This window comes from Pinus tabuliformis, chromosome 9 (genome assembly GCF_031772625.1).
Source record: "Pinus tabuliformis cultivar Carrire ecotype Pingquan chromosome 9, CPIR1, whole genome shotgun sequence".
In the NCBI taxonomy this organism is placed as follows: domain Eukaryota; kingdom Viridiplantae; phylum Streptophyta; class Pinopsida; order Pinales; family Pinaceae; genus Pinus; species Pinus tabuliformis.
In genome coordinates, this window is record NC_142307.1 from 1,582,095,543 (window position 1) to 1,582,114,670 (window position 19,128).

Here is a 19,128-nt window from a genome sequence, read left to right on the forward strand (position 1 = left end):
AAACTCATGATGAGAACAAAAGAAATGTTAATCATGATTCCATAGACTCTAATGTTGGATCGAAGACCCACCATATTCCAAAAATCGATATGAGGAAGTTTGATGGCAAGGATCCCGCAACATGGATATTACAGATGGAGCAATTCTTCGATCTCAATAATGTGCAAAACACACAAAAGGTACGTATGGCAACTTTATATTTGGAACCAAATCAGTTTGTATGGTATCAATGGCTTTGCTCTCGTAAACAATTTATCACTTGGGCAATTTTTACGGAAGAATTGATAGCACATTATGAGGATACAAAAAGCAACACTTTTTTTAGCCAATTGATAAGTCTCAAACAAAAGGGTTCAATAATGGAGCACATTGAGGAGTTCCAAAAATTGAACATAAGGGTAAAAGATATTCCAGAGGAGCATAGGATTGATGTGTTCATAGGGTCTTTAAAGGATAATATCCAACATGATGTTCGCCTTTGGGAACCTGATTCATTAGAGAAGGCATTCAGGTTAGCAAGAAAAATGGAAAGCAAAATTATGGCAACCAGGAAGCATACCACTCACAACTATAAAGACGGAAGTGTTGTTGCCCCTAGTCTTCCACAACCTATAAGGTTGACACCACAACAATTGGAAGAAAAAAGAGCAAAAGGGCTTTGTTACAGTTGTGATAGCAAATACACTAAAGGTCATAAGTGTGCTGAGAAGAAATTATTCTACATAGATTGTGAAGAGGAAGAAGAAAAGGAGCAAGAAAGGTCAAAAGAAGAGGATATACTCCAGGAACAAAGCCTAGATGAAGAACAAATAAATCCGACCATATCTTGTAATGCATTGGCGGGAATTACCACTCCTCAAACCATCAAGATAGAAGGACAAATCAAGAAGAAAAAGGTAATAGTGTTGATTGATTCAGGAAGCACCCACAATTTTATTCATTGTAAGGTAGCAAAAGAATTGAATTGCTTCCTATATCCAGCACCAGAGTGTCAAGTGATGATTGCAAATGGAGGAACAATAAATTGCTCTGGAAAGTGCCATAATATCAAGCTATCCATGGGAGAATATGTATTGACTAGCCCAATGCTTTCCATTCCAATGGGAGGTGCTGATGTTGTACTAGGAGTCCAATGGCTACAATCCTTGGGTACAATAGCTTTTAATTTTCAAGAACTTTTCATCAAATTTTCTACGGAAGGAAAGGAAGTTGAATTAAGGGGTATTGCAGGGAAACCAGGAAAGATAATCAGCTCTAATGGTATGACAAAGCTTCTAAAAAAGGAGCAAAGAGGTGTAATTGCACAATTATGTTCGCTAGATGTTTCCACATCGGAATCATCTATTTCTCCAGATCTCCAAAAAGTCCTGGACAATCATTCCAAGGTATTTGAGACTCCCAAAGGTCTCCCACCTATGCGTGATCATGATCATGCTATTCATCTGATTCCAGGAAGTGTTCCTCCAAACATCAGGCCGTACAGATATCCCTATGTCCAAAAGAGTGAAATTGAACGTATGGTTGCAGAAATGCTAGAGGCTGGTATAATTCAACCGAGTCAAAGTTCTTTCTCTGCTCCAGTAGTATTGGTGCACAAGAAGGATGGATCATGGCGCATGTGTCCGGATTATAGGGAGCTCAACAAGCTCACTATTAAAGATAAGTTCCCCATTCCTGTCATTGATGAATTACTGGATGAATTGCATGGATCAATTTACTTCACCAAGTTGGATCTTCGTTCAGGATATCATCAAATCAGAATGAAGATTGAAGACATTCCGAAAACAGCATTTAGAACTCATGAGGGTCATTATGAATTTTTGGTCATGCCTTTTGGCCTTACCAATGCACCTTCAACATTTCAAGGTTTGATGAATTCAATTTTCAAACCATTCCTTAGAAAATTTGTGTTAGTATTTTTTGATGATATACTAATCTACAGCAAGTCTTGGAAGGATCATGTTGAACATGTTGACAGGGTGCTACAACTATTGGAGGAGAAACAATTATATGCAAAAAGATCCAAATGTTTCTTTGGAGTCCAGGAGGTGGAATATTTGGGTCATATTGTATCTCATGAAGGAGTTAAGGTAGACCCTAGCAAAATTAAAGCCATTAAGGAATGGAAAATCCCCACATCCATAAAGCATCTGCGAGGATTTCTCGGGTTGACAGGGTATTATCGCAAGTTTGTTAAGAATTATGGGAGAATAGCAGCACCTCTAACAACATTATTGAAGAAAGATGCATTTTCATGGACTCCGGAAGCAACAAAGGCCTTTGAACATCTTAAAGAGGCAATGTGCCAAGCACCGGTCTTAGCTACACCGGACTTCACAAAAACCTTTATTGTGGAATGTGATGCTTCAGGAAATGGAATTGGTGTTGTTCTAATGCAAGATGAAAGACCCATTGCTTTTGAAAGTCGTCCAATCAAGGGAAAGTTTTTAAGCAAAGCTATTTATGAGAAGGAAATGTTGGCAATACTCCATGCACTTAAGAAATGGCGACCCTACCTAATGGGAAGACACTTCAAGGTAAAAACGGATCATGATAGCCTTAAATACTTTTTAGAACAAAGATTATCCTCTGAAGAGCAACAAAAGTGGGTCACAAAGATGTTGGGTTATGACTTTGAAATCATCTACAAAAAAGGGAAGCAAAATGTGGTGGCAGATGCACTCTCAAGAAAGGATGAGGATGTGGAAGCATTGTTGTGCGCCATTTCTATTATCCAACCAGATTGGATAAACGAAGCAAGGGAGGAATGGAAGAATGACGAAGAAGTGTGGGCACTTATTCGAAAGTTACAACAAGATTCCAGTACGTCTGATACATTTAGCTGGCAAAATGATTCGTTATGGTACAAAGATCGCTTATACCTCTGTAAGAATTCCCAGCTAAAACAAAAGATTCTTATGGAATTGCACACTTCTCCCTTAGGAGGGCACTCAGGATTTTTAAAAACTTACCACAGGGTTAAGAAGGAATTTTTTTGGGATGGCCTTAAATCAGATATTCAAAAGTTTGTGGCGGAATGTTTGGTTTGCCAACAAAATAAAGTTGAAACAATTAAGACACCGGGTCTATTACAACCTTTATCCATTCCAAGCCAACGTTGGGAGGAGGTTTCAATGGATTTTATCACAGGTTTACCCAAGTCTGAGGGAAAGAGTGTCATCATGGTGGTAGTTGACAGACTTACCAAGTATGCACACTTTTGTGCATTATCACATCCATTTAAAGCCAGTACAGTTTCTACTGCATTTATGGAAACAATTCAAAAGCTACATGGAAACCCAAAGATTATTGTAAGTGACAGAGATCCCATTTTCACTGGAAATTTTTGGACAGAATTATTTTCTTGTCTTGGTACTCAGTTAGCTCATAGCTCATCTTATCATCCTCAATCTGATGGGCAAACTGAGATAGTAAACAAATGTTTGGAAGGATATCTTCGTTGCTTTGTATCTGATAAACAGACACAATGGGTCAAATGGTTGCCTCTGGCTGAATGGTGGTATAACACTTCCTTCCATACAGCAACAAAAATGACCCCATTTATGGCACTTTATGGGTATCAACCACCATCCATCACATCATATTTAAGAGAAAATTCTAAGGTTCAGGCAGTGGAACATCACATCGAACATCAACAACAAGTCCTCCAACTCTTAAAGGATAACCTCGTGTTGGCACAGAATAGAATGAAACAACAGGCAGATCAACATCGCAGTGAAAGAAGTTTTGATGTAGGTGATTGGGTATTCCTACGGCTACAACCATATAAGCAAATGTCCCTCAAGCAAGCTAAGAAGGATAATAAATTATCACCAAAGTATTATGTTTATTACCAAGCAGTTCAAACAGAAACAAGGAATTCGAAGCAACTACAGAAAATCGATCAATTTCAGAGTATCTTATCAAGTGGAAGAACTTATCCGCTGAAGATTCCACATGGGAGGATGAGAATTTTATGCAGAAGTATCCAGAACTACTCAAGCGTTGAGGACAACACTTTTTTGAAGGAGAGGGGCATGTTGGGTCCCTATAATACTAGTGATTACCCCATTACTATTGTAGTTATACCCCTTATTAATATTGTTGTGCCCCTATTGCCCCCATATTGTTATTACTGTGCCCCATAGAATCCCTCTATTGTTATTTTTGTGGCTTTATATTATTATTGTTAGGTCGGCTGGATTATATTGTGACTCCTTAGACTCCTATATATAGAAAGGAGGTTTTGTCATTTGAATCATCCAAGAATTGTTCATTTATGTAATGTAAAGGAGGTTGCCCCCTCGAAGAGGCTGAATTCTAAGGCGTTGATCTATCTTTTCTATCTTTTCTTGAGCTGGTTTCATAACAATTATTATATGTTCATTTAATTTAAGCAGGGATTAAGCATTTGCATGTTAATATTTTGAAGAGGAGAATGAACATTAATGTTATTTAAGATTGATGAGAAAATATTTTTCTGCTTAGAGAGTAGAAACATGTTCTATAACAGTTGAAGGGCAACAAAATTGCAATAGGATAATTTGTAGACAAAAAATAAACAAGTTCAATAGCAAAGAAATGCAAACTAGGTAGACCTTAGTTTTAATGAAGAACTTTGTGTTTAATTGACATTGTTAAGTGTTAATTGCATATAGCAACAAGTAAAAGGAACTTGTGGCAAAAACAACAAAATAAAATTCTTAAGAGGAAGGGAGAACAACATGAGTTCTCAAGAGAAGAAGTAAAAATGAGTAATTTAATTGCAAAATCCTAACAACGTTAGAAATTGAAGAGCGAGTGTGCTCAAGAGAGGTTTTACTGCAGAGAACCAAGAGGATTCCAAGAATATGACTTGGTATTAGTGACAAGTGGTAGACTTGTTATAGATATGGGAGAGGCTTATTGCTACTCACAAGTGGGCAAAGAAAGTCCACAAAGGAGGAAATGACTACTAGAATTCATTGTGAAGACTTGGAGGGAATCCACGGCAAGAAGAAGAAATATACCAAGGAAAATGGCATGAAAATGAAGAGGATAAGTCAAAAGAAAGTTTACAGAGAAATGATTGAGATAAATTTTCAGCTCGGTGTGATGACAATGTTGTTACAGGAAAGTGAAAAAACCTAAAGACAAGGGTGGAATTTAAAGAAAAATGTCAAGTGGCTTGTAATGAAATTTTTCACAAGGAAGCTAAGGAAAATCTTGAAAAGCTTGAATAATATGTTTCATACTTGGATGGAGAAAGAGAAACTCGAAGGAGCTGAGTTTAGACAAAGGCCACTGAAAGAAGACAAAGTTCACTTATGTGAACTGAAGAAAGGAAATATCTTGGGGTATGAAGATGAAGAGGATGAGACACTTACTACAAGTCCATATTAGCATAAGGATGTGTTGAAAGAGGAACCAAATAAGGCTGAAAATCCTAATGTTTTTAAAATTAACAATTTTTGTATGGTTACAGATTTTGCAGGTGACGAGAAGTTACTTGAAGTTGGAACAAAGATGATGGTAAATGAAAGAATTTCTTCTCAAGGCATTGAAGGAAGACACAATCGAAATTTTATTCTGGTAGAGGATGAGGTAATATTGTCTCATAAAGACAATCCAAAGGAAGAACATACACCTTTGATCAAAGATATTGTTGAAGGACAGTTGCAGAAATTTGTTGTTAGAGAAGATTTGGCAGAACTAGCTCATGGAGATATCCAAGAAGAGAAGCATAAAGATAAAAAGAAACATTTAGATCCAATGTTGACAAATTTTGATGAATAATTGACAATCTTGTAGTACTTTTTGATCAATTTGAGGATTGATAAAGAAGACTACAAAACAATTACAAGAACATAAGGCATGCTTAAGGCATCAATTAAAGAAGAAGGATATTTTGTTCTTCAAACAAATTGTTTGTTGGGGTATGAGTACTAGAAGCAATTGAAGAATGCATAATTATTCAAAGGAGATAAAAGTGAGAATTAGAGTCCTTAGGATATAAATGAATAAAGGATGCAACAGCAACTAGTGGGGAACAATGACAACAAAGTTTAGCAAGAAAGAAACTGCAAATTGTAAAGTATGTACTAGCCAGAGGATAAGTTGGACATAGAGATTGAATAAATGGGTAAGTTAATGATGAAAGTGTCTCATAAGAGGCATATTGATGAAATAATGACAGTTAATAATAGTCTAAAGATTGTTTAACAAGATTACATTAACAAGAAAAGAGGAGAGATGCAAAGTAGAATTTGGGATCTTAGAAAGATGCAGACAACAATAGTCATGCAACAAGACAACAAAGTAAGAGAACAGTTATAGCATAAAGTTTGGGATATAGGAGGATAAAGCCATTAAAACCTTATGACCAGGAGGTCATAAATTTCCTACTTTGGGAGTCCGATGCATGAGCATCCTACCTCCAAAGTCAAACACATTTGACTAAGACCTAGGGGTCTTACATTTACCAAGGGAGTTGGTTCCCTAATTATTAATTAGTTGTAATTCCTATGTTTAATGGAAATTTTAGAAATTTTATATTATTTGATTGACATGCATTGTAATAAGATATGTTCAAATAAATCTCGAGAGTGGAGTGACTTAGAGAGATTCTAGGAGTAATTTGGAGATCTTATGAAGATTTTGTGGTTCTAAAAGATCCTAGGAATTGTTAGAGGAATTTTTGGATCTTAACCATAATTAGTTTAGAATCCCTTACCTTAAGTATTATAACTCTATGAGAGAAAAAGACAGAGAAGGTGAGTATGGAATGTGGAGAGACAGGGGTTGCATGCCCATGTTGGAAATTAGGCTAAGTATTTTATATATTTGAATTTGGTTAATGAAAAACATTTGTATGTGTTTTTGGAAATGTGAACATCTTTGTTTGTGTGATATTGGGATTCATGTCTCTGTTGAGAGAAATGATGAATTGATGAAATATTCATAAGTTGAAATGTTGAAATTGCAGGTATAAATTGTGTGCAGGTTTGATATTTGTATGATTTTTCCCAATGTATGGTTACATGAATATCTAGTTCATGTGAGGCTATTTCAATACATGGATCAAAATGGAAGTGAGATTCGATTATGGGAGACTAATAGGGTTTTACAATGATGATAATTGTGTCCTTTAGAAGGGGAAAAATCACCTTAATATTTCATCAGGATGTATAGAAAGGAGTTAAATTATTGTGACGCATATTCTAGGTCTAGTAATATGATTCAATTCTAATGAAGAATGTGGTTAAAGGAGGAATAAGAATCGCTAAGTAAACACAAGGAGAATGTAATTAATGAAGTCCTTAATGTCATTTATCTTGTTTTGAATACACATATATTATTTTTGTATATCCATGTGTTTCGATTACATATTGAAATCGTATTGCAGATTTGTACATTGAAGTGCACAATGAAAACATGGATGGAAATTGTTGAGTTGGTTATAGTCTGATTTTACTTCCAAAAGTAATCAGAGTTCTAGTCGTTGGATCAAGAAGGGATAAATCTTATTCGTTAATAAATTTCATTAGTCAGTCTGACCTTAGTTGGCCACTTCTTTAAATTGAACTAGTTTTAGTAAGAAATGACCTCCTGACCTCTGAATGCATGATTCGTAGTTAAACATGTTGGTGTATTTTGACGTGCAATGTTGGCAAGAATTTTTGACCTCCTGCGCAAGCTGAATAATTCAACCACTTGACCCCAACCAAGAATCATTTGGTCGATTTTTTGCGTGATTTCCTGGCTGTAGAGTTAGATTGCTATGCAAAGCACTCTATTGAAGTTGTGTGAATGAGTCCCTAAAAAGTTATGGAATTTTGTTGTATGTGGACCAGTCGTGTTGGATCCAGTATTGAGTTAATGTGTTGAAGATAGAAGTGTTGAATTGGTTGTCATACTTTTTGAGATTTTGTGTGGAGTTTTGATGTTGCTCGCATGTAAATTTGTGAAGCATCACATGGAAAATTATGAGGGCATTGGAGTCATGGCTTGCATTCATATTGTGAGTAGTGAGGAGTGGACTATTGCGTGAACGATACATAAATCTGATGTGAGAGGAAACATGGTCACAGGGTATAAGGAGAGTTAAGTATTGTGGAGTTGTGTGTGAGAGGCAGATTTATTTTTAGAGTTGATGAGAAAGTTGTCGACGCCATCGGCTTCAGAAGTTCTTTCTAAGGAGTACGATTTTCGACTATTGATGGAATCCTATGGTTGGCGTCAACCCATTTCCAAAAAAATGTTGTTTAGGGCCTCAAAATGGATTTGAAAGTTTAGGACTTAAAAACTTCCAAAAATAGGAAACTACCTAAATACGAAAATTGTGTTGTGAGCCAACAGAATAGGTGGGTATCCACCGATATCCACCTGGGTCACTTGGGGATGTTGAGTTACTTAAATTCACCTTTCCTAATTCAAGTTGTAGCTTGAGGATAGACCATAAGGGTATAACTTTTACCAAGGGTTTGCCTCTTCACTTTGGACTCAGATGCGGCAGACATAGTAATGCTTCAAGAGATTAAAAGTTCAAGCATTTAAGAATGATTTTATGGTGTTTTCCCACTCCTAGCAAGTTTCCATAGCTCTGACAAAGTCACTAAAATTCATAGGAATTGCTTCGCTACTAGTGAGAATCTATAGCATTTACCAAGTTGCATGTCCAAGATGCTCAAGAAACGATTCTCAACCCTTTACCTTTCTTTCTTTGATATATATTCATTCATTATTCTTTTTTTTATTGAGTTCAATTTGTCACAAAGTGGATGAGTGGATCTTGAACAACAACTAATATGATTCATTTAGAAACTATAAAAATTGCTTGATATGGATATGTATTCTTGGCATCACTTGTCGAGCTTGAGATTTCATATCAGAATTGGGAAATGTTTAATATTTCACACAATACGTAATACTTTCAATCGGATCAATTTTTTATCTATGTCTACTCAAAATGATCACAATTCACAAATTGTTCCCCACTTGGTAGTGACCATATTGTCGATAGGAAGAATTGAGATCATGACACTAGTGAAGGAACATTGGGAATCACATGCAAATTTGAGGTCTAACTTGCATTATGCTTAAATGAAGTAGCTTGATCATGATATCATCTATTACGCCACTGCATGGAGTTCATCATCAGAATAGATTTTATTTATGTATAGGGAGTAAAACAAGTTTGATCAAAACAAAAAAAACCAAAGGAATCAAAAGATAAAAATAAAAACTAGAAATGAAAGAAGATATATATATATGCACTGGGAATGACAGCCATAATTTTCATGCCTTGATATTTTGACTATATACTAGGAGAATTTCAGTCTCTACTAACCTCTCTCTCACTTGTATAAGCCTTAAGCTAAACATAGAGAATTTGAATTTAAAATCTATTTATGCATCCATTAGCTTTATAAATATCTTCTATATTAATGGGTACAGTGTAGGATGCACCTAACATAACTTATGTTGAAGAGGGTTAACCCCTTTCTTGGTTGGGATGACGAATTGGATGATAGACGTTTCAAGAGTTAAATTTTGTACATTCAGTGGTGTGGACTAAGATACAAGGTCTAAAAATAGATCAAATGAAAAAGAAATGACAAAAGGGAGTGAAAGTATATGTTGGAATAACGAGAGTGTCAGTGGTAGGGTTCAGGAAATGAGGAATGAATGTGATATTCAATGTTTTAAAATATGAAATGAGCATCCATACATCTTGTTGGTAAGTGTTTGGGTGTGGAGATAAGAAATGACTAAAATTTTATACCTGCCATATGACCATCTCCAAATTATTGGTATGTTTAGATTATAATTGACAGGATATTCGTGTCCCCTATTTTTGTGAACCAATCAAGATGCACAATGTATCAACTTCATCATGTATATCAAAATCATCATAAAATAATTCATAGACATTAGTATTGAATTATAACTCAGTAAAATTAACAGTATTACATCTACAGTGTTATTACATCTACATTAGTAAAATCATCACTAATTACATTCATAATAATACAACCATCCCTATTTATGTATAAAATATAATACTCATTTTCACTAACCTATGAATACTGAAGGATATTAGGTTGGGTTTCCAATTATAATGGTGATTACTGAGTTATGTAGGAACCAAATATGGTTTCTAGAAAACAATTCCCCAGTGTTGTACTTGCAAAATTGAATTTTCATTAGGCCCCTCTAATTTGGTCACTGTGTATTTCATGTGTAGTTCATTGTTCACCTGTATCTGATTTCTCTTGTCTTTGTAGGGTAACCATAGGTGTGCCCAATTAGTAGTGAAATATCCCTGCAATTTCTAAGACCAATCCTTCCTTAGAAATAGGGCATATGTCTTAGGTATATTAACCACTATTATATTGATTACTTGGCATACCTTGGGTTCAAGATAATCTTATAAATGCATCCTTCAAGTCACTAATGAATTTAACTTTAGTCCAATCCAACTGAATAATATTGATATTGGTCTTTTCCAGTACAACATTAATATTTTGACATGCAAAGTATGACATGACTTTGGATGAGGCTCCAAAATCCACCAAAATAATATGGCATGAAGATGATATTAAAACCAATGCTTAATTTTAAATCCAACTATGAATAAATTTTCAAGGTGAATTTTATATATTTCAAATGATGCATTTTTTATTTATTACTCAACTATTGTTCACTCAATTATTATAAATCATCTAATTAAGATGTAGTTAACTTTAATTAAGATGTAGTTAAATTTATAGTGGATTAGAGAACTACTTCCTTGTGTCAATTTTCATCTTTTATGCTTTTTACTTAGGAATGGTTCTCTTCCTTGTCTTCTAGAAGGAAAACTTTGTTTTGGGAAATTGGCTAATTTATGAAAATGTAATGTATTTTGCAGGTTATGGGAAACCATGTAGCAATTACAATAGGGGGCTCGAATGGTCATTTTGAACTTAATGTTTTCAAGCCATTGATTGCAAGTGCTCTGCTGCGGGTATTGTTTCTTTGCATTTTGATTTATTATTCTGAACTTGGTTATTTTGTTTCATATCCTATGATTGTATTTTCTCTAGAAATTTATTATCTGATCTCCAATACCATTTCGATCTACTTACTCTTTCCTATTTTGTTGAGTATAAGAATTATATTATACAATGTTGTTTCATTGGGTAGACCTAATATTAGTATGATTGGGACCTCAATCCTATGTCATTGTTCCTCGCACATGAATTAGATAACGTTTTGCACCACATTGATAAAATTTCTATGTGATATTTTATTTTTTAAGAGTTTAACAATGTCAATATTGACTATCAAATATTTCATCTCTATAAAATAATCATGCCTAAAAGCAAGATAATCCCCTCTTCTTCTTTCTTTGAAATTTTATGAGGAATGCATAATTCATTTAATAGTGTGTAAATTTTGAAGTCCATAGAAAGGGGGAATTTATCTTTAGGCTTCCAAGTGTCTAATCCAATTACATTTTGCAGTCTCTAACATTGCTAGGAGATGTTGCAACTTCATTTGAAAAGAATTGTGTGAGGGGAATTCAAGCCAACCATCTCATGATAAAAAAACATGTTCAAGAGGTGGGATTGACAAGAGAAATGAATGTATCTCTTTAAGCCATAAATTAGTATACATGAAAGCATAAATTCAATGTTTAAACAATTGCACTTTTTTATTATATTATTATTAATCTCTGACTATTTATTGTTTTTTGCAGTCATTGATGCTTGTTACTACTCTAAACCCTGTGAGTTTTTCTTTTCAATTAGACACACTTTCTACCAATTTTCATAGTTCTAAAATAATCATGTTTTCTGTATTTAATTCACTTGTACTTAATTTTTCTGACATCCCTATTTTTTATTATATTGATATAGAAAATTGGATATGACAAAGCAGCCATGATTGCTAAAATGGCCCATAAAGATGGAACAACCTTGAAGGTAAGTGTGTATTCCTAAAATAAAAACTATTATTTGGATCCTATCGTTTTAAGAAGGAAATAATTGCCCATATTTTTCATACAAATAAGTTATCATCTATGAAGATCATTTTCTCCAAGTAATAGCTAATTATCATTTAATGTTAAAATTATACTATAACTTTTATTAAACATGTTGCTTAAGAAACTTTCGTAGAGAAATTAATTGTATACTACTTCATAGAGAAAAGAGATACATCCATCTAAAATTAGGATTAAAATGATAGATTCGATTTATGTAATCTTGTAGCAGCTATAAAATTCATACAAACCACACCAATATTATGTATTGTGCATTTTGGACCACCTACGAAAATCACATGTTTGTTTTATGCATAACGTAAAGAAAGCTTCCATACATTTACTTTGAGCATGAAATCTCACTTGATCCTAAAATATATTTTTTCACTTTTGAAGAAATTGGTCACAAAGCATAACTTATAAGTTGCATTTGAAGGTTACAAATTCGCTATGTTAAGTAGTATGCATCCCACAATGTGCATTAGCAATTTTTAGAAAGCTACATATTTTAGTGGTCAAACCTTCAGGTGTTAAACACTAAAAATCATGACATAGGTTGGCACAAGGCTACAATCCTATGATTTTTTTTGGTCTTGGAATATTTTATGGGCTTGCATACATGGTTTTTAGTACAAAAGGATGAGTTTCCCTTAATTTTGATACATGTTTCAAACAATATTTTTCTCCACAAAATCATCATAAATTAAGATTGCATAGTACTCATCCCTTAATTTTAATACATGTTTCAAACAATATTTCTCTCCATAAAATCATCATAAATTCAGATTGCATAGTGTCCTTATTTCGAATGTATAATAGCACAAAATTAGATGTTTTGAATGTATACTCTTAAAAGTGAGTGAAGAATTGCCTCTATTAGCTTTTGAGGTATATCTCCTCCATGTTATAGAGTCCATATTTATTAATGTTGACAATTTGGTTGTTGTCTTGTTATGCTTCAGATTCAAGAATCCACCTAAGGGAAATAATTACATGGACATGAGTTATGAATGTCACTAACATGATAGATGGGTTATTCATGCTAACATGTTCTAACAACATTTAGCATGTGATAGTTAATATGAATGAGAAAATATACATTTTATGACATGAATTTACCAATCAAACATATTGTTAATTTCTAATAGATTTATGGGAACAAGATAACCCTTGGAATCAACCCATGGATGTCAAATGCTTTGTGAGAGAAACAAGCAACATGGATTATGTATAATAGCATACAAGAAACAAGAATTGTGCTTTAAGACATTGGAGACATCCTCAAATCTTACTCGGTTAAGTTTGGTGATTAGATTGTTCTTCCACACTAATTCCAAGGTTGCGAGATGAATTAAAAATAACTAGAAATCATCTATTAAAGTAGTAGGGCAAAAGTTAACATTGGTGTTCCTACATAATTCATATGTCATTTTTGCAAAACTTATACATCTAGGACAAAATATTTATTTTAAAGCATTACACCATAGGATGTACCACCTTTAATAAGTATATGGACGTCAAAATGAGTTTATTACAAATTTTGGACGTTCACTTTAATTATAATTTTTATGATGTTTATACAGAATTTCCTCTGCAGTAATAGGGTAACTTTTATGCACAAGCTTTCCCAAGGCTATGGTAGAAGTTGCACTAGAGACCTAGTTAACCCAAAATGACACACATGCATACATGATTAAAATAAACAAGGAAAGGATAGTGGGTACACCTTGGCTTGGAAGGTGGATTCTTGATGCCCTACATGGTTGATTCCTTGAGATCTTAGCCCTTGCACTTTCCTGCACTTATAACCTACAAATAAACAACAAATCCACTAGATTTTCCTTCCTTCAAACCACATTAGCATTAGTACCAAAAATAATCCACAAACATATTCTTACAATTACATGAAATAAAACATAATTGGGGGGTAAAGTGTGATTATAAAATCAATAGAAGCTTACAATGTTATGTCTCTTGTGGTCATTATCCTTGGCTCCTCCTCTCACCACGACTCACAATCAAGCTTCACTTCTCATTTTTAGTTTATCGCAAGGAGAACTATGTTCTCATTCCGATAGCATGTACCTAGTTCTCACTTCTCTTCCTTTGCTCCATGGAGAGCATTGCTCTTATAGATGAATTTCAAGAGTGATAAGATGTATCAAGACACTTTTTTACTATGTTTGATATGGTCATTTCAACCTTATGTTTGAATTATAATCATTCTTTACCTTTTCCACCCCTATCCATGCACGTTGTTAACCCTATCTTCTCCAACTCTCTTTGGTTGAGGTGTTAGAGCATTGCAAATCTCTTTGTTAGGCCATTTAGGGAATTGCAACTCGCCTTCCTAGTGTATGGATGGTGTTGAAAAGGAAAATTTGATCTTTTTGGAGGGTTTCCATGGAGTTTTTATTGTATTTTAGGCTTCATGTTGAGTTGCTTCCCCAGTAGACCCAAGGGGATGTCATTTTGAGCTGTAAAATATGCCAACTAATGTATGAGGTCAAAGAGAAATTAATAGTTGATAACAAATTGCTTGAAAATAAATATCTTATATGTTCAACAAAATCACCACTTTGAGTGACTAGATTGGGTCGTACATAAACTTAGTTGTTCCCTCTTATTTGGTTAAATATTCCTAGTTTAGCAAATTGAGCAACAATTCTCTAGGAAGAAGTTGTTTTGGAGTCATTAGGACAAATTTTAGGTCTAAAATGGGCATGCTAAGGAAAATAATAAAATAATAGTGAAAGTAATAAAATAATAGTTATGGATTTTAAAAGGGAAAAGAAGAAAACTACATTTTGATCATATTTTCAACTTGTCTCCTTGTAGGTTCACTCAAATGTCAAGTGGTATCCACTCATTGGATGGGGAATTAAATTATGCATCCAATGAGTACCAACTCTACATACCTTTCATACACCCATTGTGATATAAACTAAAATTTCATGAAAAGGCCAGTTTCTTTTCAATTTATCTCACAATGGGCCTATCAAAGGTTTGTAGAGTAGGGCGGATGCATAATTTAACTCCACATCCAACAAGTTCATATCACATGGAATTTGAGTGAACCTAGAAGGAGATAAGTTGAAATTACAATTAAAAAAATAGTTTTCCTCATTCCCCTCCAAAAATATTTACCCTTATAGTTGACATCATCACCTTGAATCCTATCGGTTCTTTTAAAGTTGATTTGGATAGTACGTATTTTGTTTTGAACCCATTTTTGACACCAAAATTCCCTAATGATTTATTAGTCAACTTTTATTTACATGGAATTATTGGATTAGCTTTCAAGATAAACTCTTGATTCTTTAGTCATCAATTATATGAAGCATAAGTTTAAATTCCCAAAAATAGACTTCCTCTGCATTGGTAGTGCCAAAATGCTACCACCCAAATTTCAATTGACTTATAAATCCCTAAAAAAAGGTGCAATATTAGAGGGAACTAATAGGGATATTCAATGTCACCACAATAGCTTCTCTCTCTTTAGGCTAATTCTCCTTCATCTAAAAGGGGATTTCCCCATGGATAGGACTACTAGATCTATCATTAAGGCCCTTTATTTTATGTTAATTTTGGGTACTTGAATGTGTGTACTAGTGCCAGACATTTGTTTAGAGGAATGAAGTTTAAGGATATTCAGAGGGTTCCATTTAGATGACATGAAAGGTGGTGTGATAAATGTTGTTACATCGTCATAATGTCCCACAATGAGGATTGTTTCAATATAGAGAAAATTTTATGAGGGTCCTTACAAAGGTGCTCCTCATTTACATGAACATGACAACAAAGGGGTGCTTTTACCATAACTAGAAAGCTTCCTTACCTTTAAATGAAATAATAGAAACTAGAATCTTATTTTACTATAGAAAAAAGAGGAAAATGACAAATACACCTCAACCAAAGCTCTTATTTGTTAGTAAATCTAATGATTTTACATAAAACCATTTACAACATATTTTTGAGAGGAATTTATAGCAACAAGAAATTAATTACATATGGATGAAAATGAGGAAACTCAAATAACAATAACCCTTACCTTTCCTTTCCATCACAATATCTTCAAATGCTAGTCTAACAGTTCCTTCCTAAAACTTTGAACTACCAAAACAATGAGGTGGGTTATCTTTACATATAGATCTAAGATCAAATGATCCTCACTAATTAAATAACAACAAATAAGTTCTAGATTCGTGATCACTCTTGAAAATAATAAAATATTATATCTCCTCCCCACCACAACGGAAAACCAAAATATATAACCAAAAAATATTAGAAAAAGAAATGGGGATGCCACTTATCCTATACTCAAGAAGAGTGTTTCCATGGATTAGGCTTCCTTGACCATGTAAAACATCTTCTAGTATCTCGTGCAACCACATGTTGTGGAGTATCATCAGGATATCTTATCCACGTTTGTCGAGGTGTAATAATCAAGGGATTGTCCCTCCAAATAAGGGAGAAACACATCTTTAGATGTAGAAAACAAGTATAAAATAGCATAACCTAATAAACCCTCTAAAGAGTGGATCTCATAAAATATTGTGCAACATAGGCCCATTGGTTTTACAGCAGCCTCCTTGAGGAGAAGGCGACCTCAAAATATGTGTCAATAATGTAGATCCAAGAGAATAACCATTGAATCCCCTACAAATAAAGTCAAAATGTTGAGGGATCTAGGGAAATGTGCACAATAGGTGGTGCGCTCCTCAAAATATTCATGAATGCTTAAATGAATATGCCAAATAATCCTTGGTACCCTTTAGTGGATCAATGTTCCTCAAAAAGTGTACAAAAGAACATGTGAATGCAAATAAGGATCAAAGTAGTGATAAATATGCATACTACTCCTCAAATAAGCATAACTAGTGATTAGAGGATGTGTGTCATATTGAGAGATATACTAATCAAGCTACTCAACCCATGTAATGTAGCATTGCAACATCATATGTAGGCCAAGATTACAAGGCACACATCCAACTCTATATGTTTTTTATGTAGCATACCTCTACATATGTGACTATGTCTAGGGATTTGAGAGATATCCCCTCAAGTGAAAAATCAAGCGTGAAACCATGTAAATAAAGATCGCAAAGGTGAAAACAATCCACATGTGTTATCATCCTCTAAATATGTGGTAGTGCCTCAAAATATGATGATCAATGAGAAAATAAAAATCAAAAGATATAACCAATGGCCATTAACTGAAAAATCCTCAATAATGTTACACGACAAACAAGGTTTTCAAACATGGTACAAATCCTCATGCACTATGAGTAGCCTCTATTCTTAGTCAAAGAAAGGTAAGGTTCTCAAACAAGGTAAACACACAAACTCCCTCTCATTGCCCCAGTGCCAAGTATGCCTATGGTTTTTTATAATAAAACTACTCCATTGGTGGAAATTTCAAGCTTAAGAGTCATTGTGCCTTCCTTTTTTCATAACCTTTTCATAAATATCTTGATGGGAAGTTTGTATTATTTTTGGGAATGAACTAGTGCAAATAGCAACCTCATTCACTAAAATTCTTACAAGATAGCATTCCAATCACTATACCCACTTACCATAGATGGTACACAACTTCTCATTAAATCTATGCTAATTTATCCATCTTTGTATTAACCTTTAACCTTTAAACCTAAAACGCGAAAATGAAATACATGAACATAGTAAAAAGATCAAACCTATAAATCATTTTATAAAACATGAAAACGCGAAAATGAAATACATGAACATAGTAAAAAGATCAAACCTATAAATCATTTTATAAAACATGAAAAAATGATAATAATGTGAAAAAAAAAAAACATATACTTTTCAAACTCTTTCATAAATTAAAAAGATAAAAATAAAATTTTAAAAAATATTTAAAAATATAATAATCATGGATAGAAATCAATATTATCTTTAAATAAATAAATAATAACGAAATGAGAAAAATTCTTTGGGAAACCTAACATGATTGTTGATTCCCTCTCAATCCCAATCATGGCAAAGACATTTTCATTTTCAATTTGTTTCTTATATAGTTTGGAAGATCAATTTGTTTTTTATATAGTTTGAACAAGAAAAGAGATAATGAAAAACTAGAGTGATAGGTATCTAAGATAAATTATCAACATCCATGTATTGATGTCATATAGAATGAATATTATTGCTGTATCTTTTTGTTTTGTACCCTTTTTTATTATGAGAGAGAAAATGGGAGCCACTGGTAGGCTAGTTTTGTATCTTTTAATAGCCATTTTTAAACTTCCTTTTGGATATTTGATGCTTTTGCAATGCTTTTCATTTTAGAAATTTTTTTACACATTTATGTTTTTCAATGCTTTTCATTTTTAAAAAAAAATTACACATTCATGTTTGTTTTCTTATTTCATGAATGTGTAATACAAGCCATCATTGGAAAAACTTAGAAAGTTAAACATAGTGAATTAAATTACTAATGCATAAAATAATAACGTTTTCAAGTTGAAAACATTGATAAATCACTTTGGAAAAATTTTATGGTAGCTGTGCTATTTTTATTTTGATGGCTCTATTTTGTGAAATCTTAAGTAAATAACATTTTTCAGTTTTGATTTGTTTTTGTAAAGATAGAGAAATGAATTATAACTTTGATAATGATTTTTGGTTTCTATGTTTAGGAAGCTACATTGCAACTTGGGATTCTTACATCAAAAGAGTTTGACGAATTGGTTGTGCCAGAAAAGATGATTGGACCATTAGATTAATTTTTTTATTTTTTTATATAATTTTTTATTTAATGTATAGAATTTGATTTCCAAATAACAAAAAATTATAAACACAATCATAGAATACATCTATGTTTAACATGGAGTGTGATATACTCCAATTTTAATAGGGAGTGTGATATACTCCAATTTTATATGATACAATAAAAATAATAAATATATGAAGAAATTCAAGTGGTTGAGTATAGAGGTTTTTAAGTCATTTTTATTTCTATTTTTATTTTTTTTTACTTGAAATGAGAATTTATAAATGAAAAATTGTGAATAAGATATTGTTATATTTTCAATTTTATTATTAAAAATGATTGTTAAAATTTTCCCTTAATTATAATCTTTATATTCAAAATTATTAAT

General features: G+C 33.2%; 1 protein-coding gene across 1 annotated transcript in view; it reads left to right on the top strand.

The window, feature by feature from the left end:
* LOC149154742 (fumarate hydratase 1, mitochondrial-like) overlaps window positions 1-18,753 on the top strand; it is a 182,106-nt gene extending 163,353 nt beyond the window's left edge. Inside the window, exons 13-17 of the mRNA XM_089439505.1 lie at window positions 10,892-10,987; window positions 11,487-11,585; window positions 11,723-11,752; window positions 11,883-11,948; window positions 18,667-18,753. Of these exons, the coding sequence (XP_089295631.1) occupies window positions 10,892-10,987; window positions 11,487-11,585; window positions 11,723-11,752; window positions 11,883-11,948; window positions 18,667-18,753 (378 nt within the window). The remainder of the gene's footprint in view (window positions 1-10,891; window positions 10,988-11,486; window positions 11,586-11,722; window positions 11,753-11,882; window positions 11,949-18,666) is intronic.
* The last annotated feature ends 375 nt before the right edge of the window (window positions 18,754-19,128 follow it).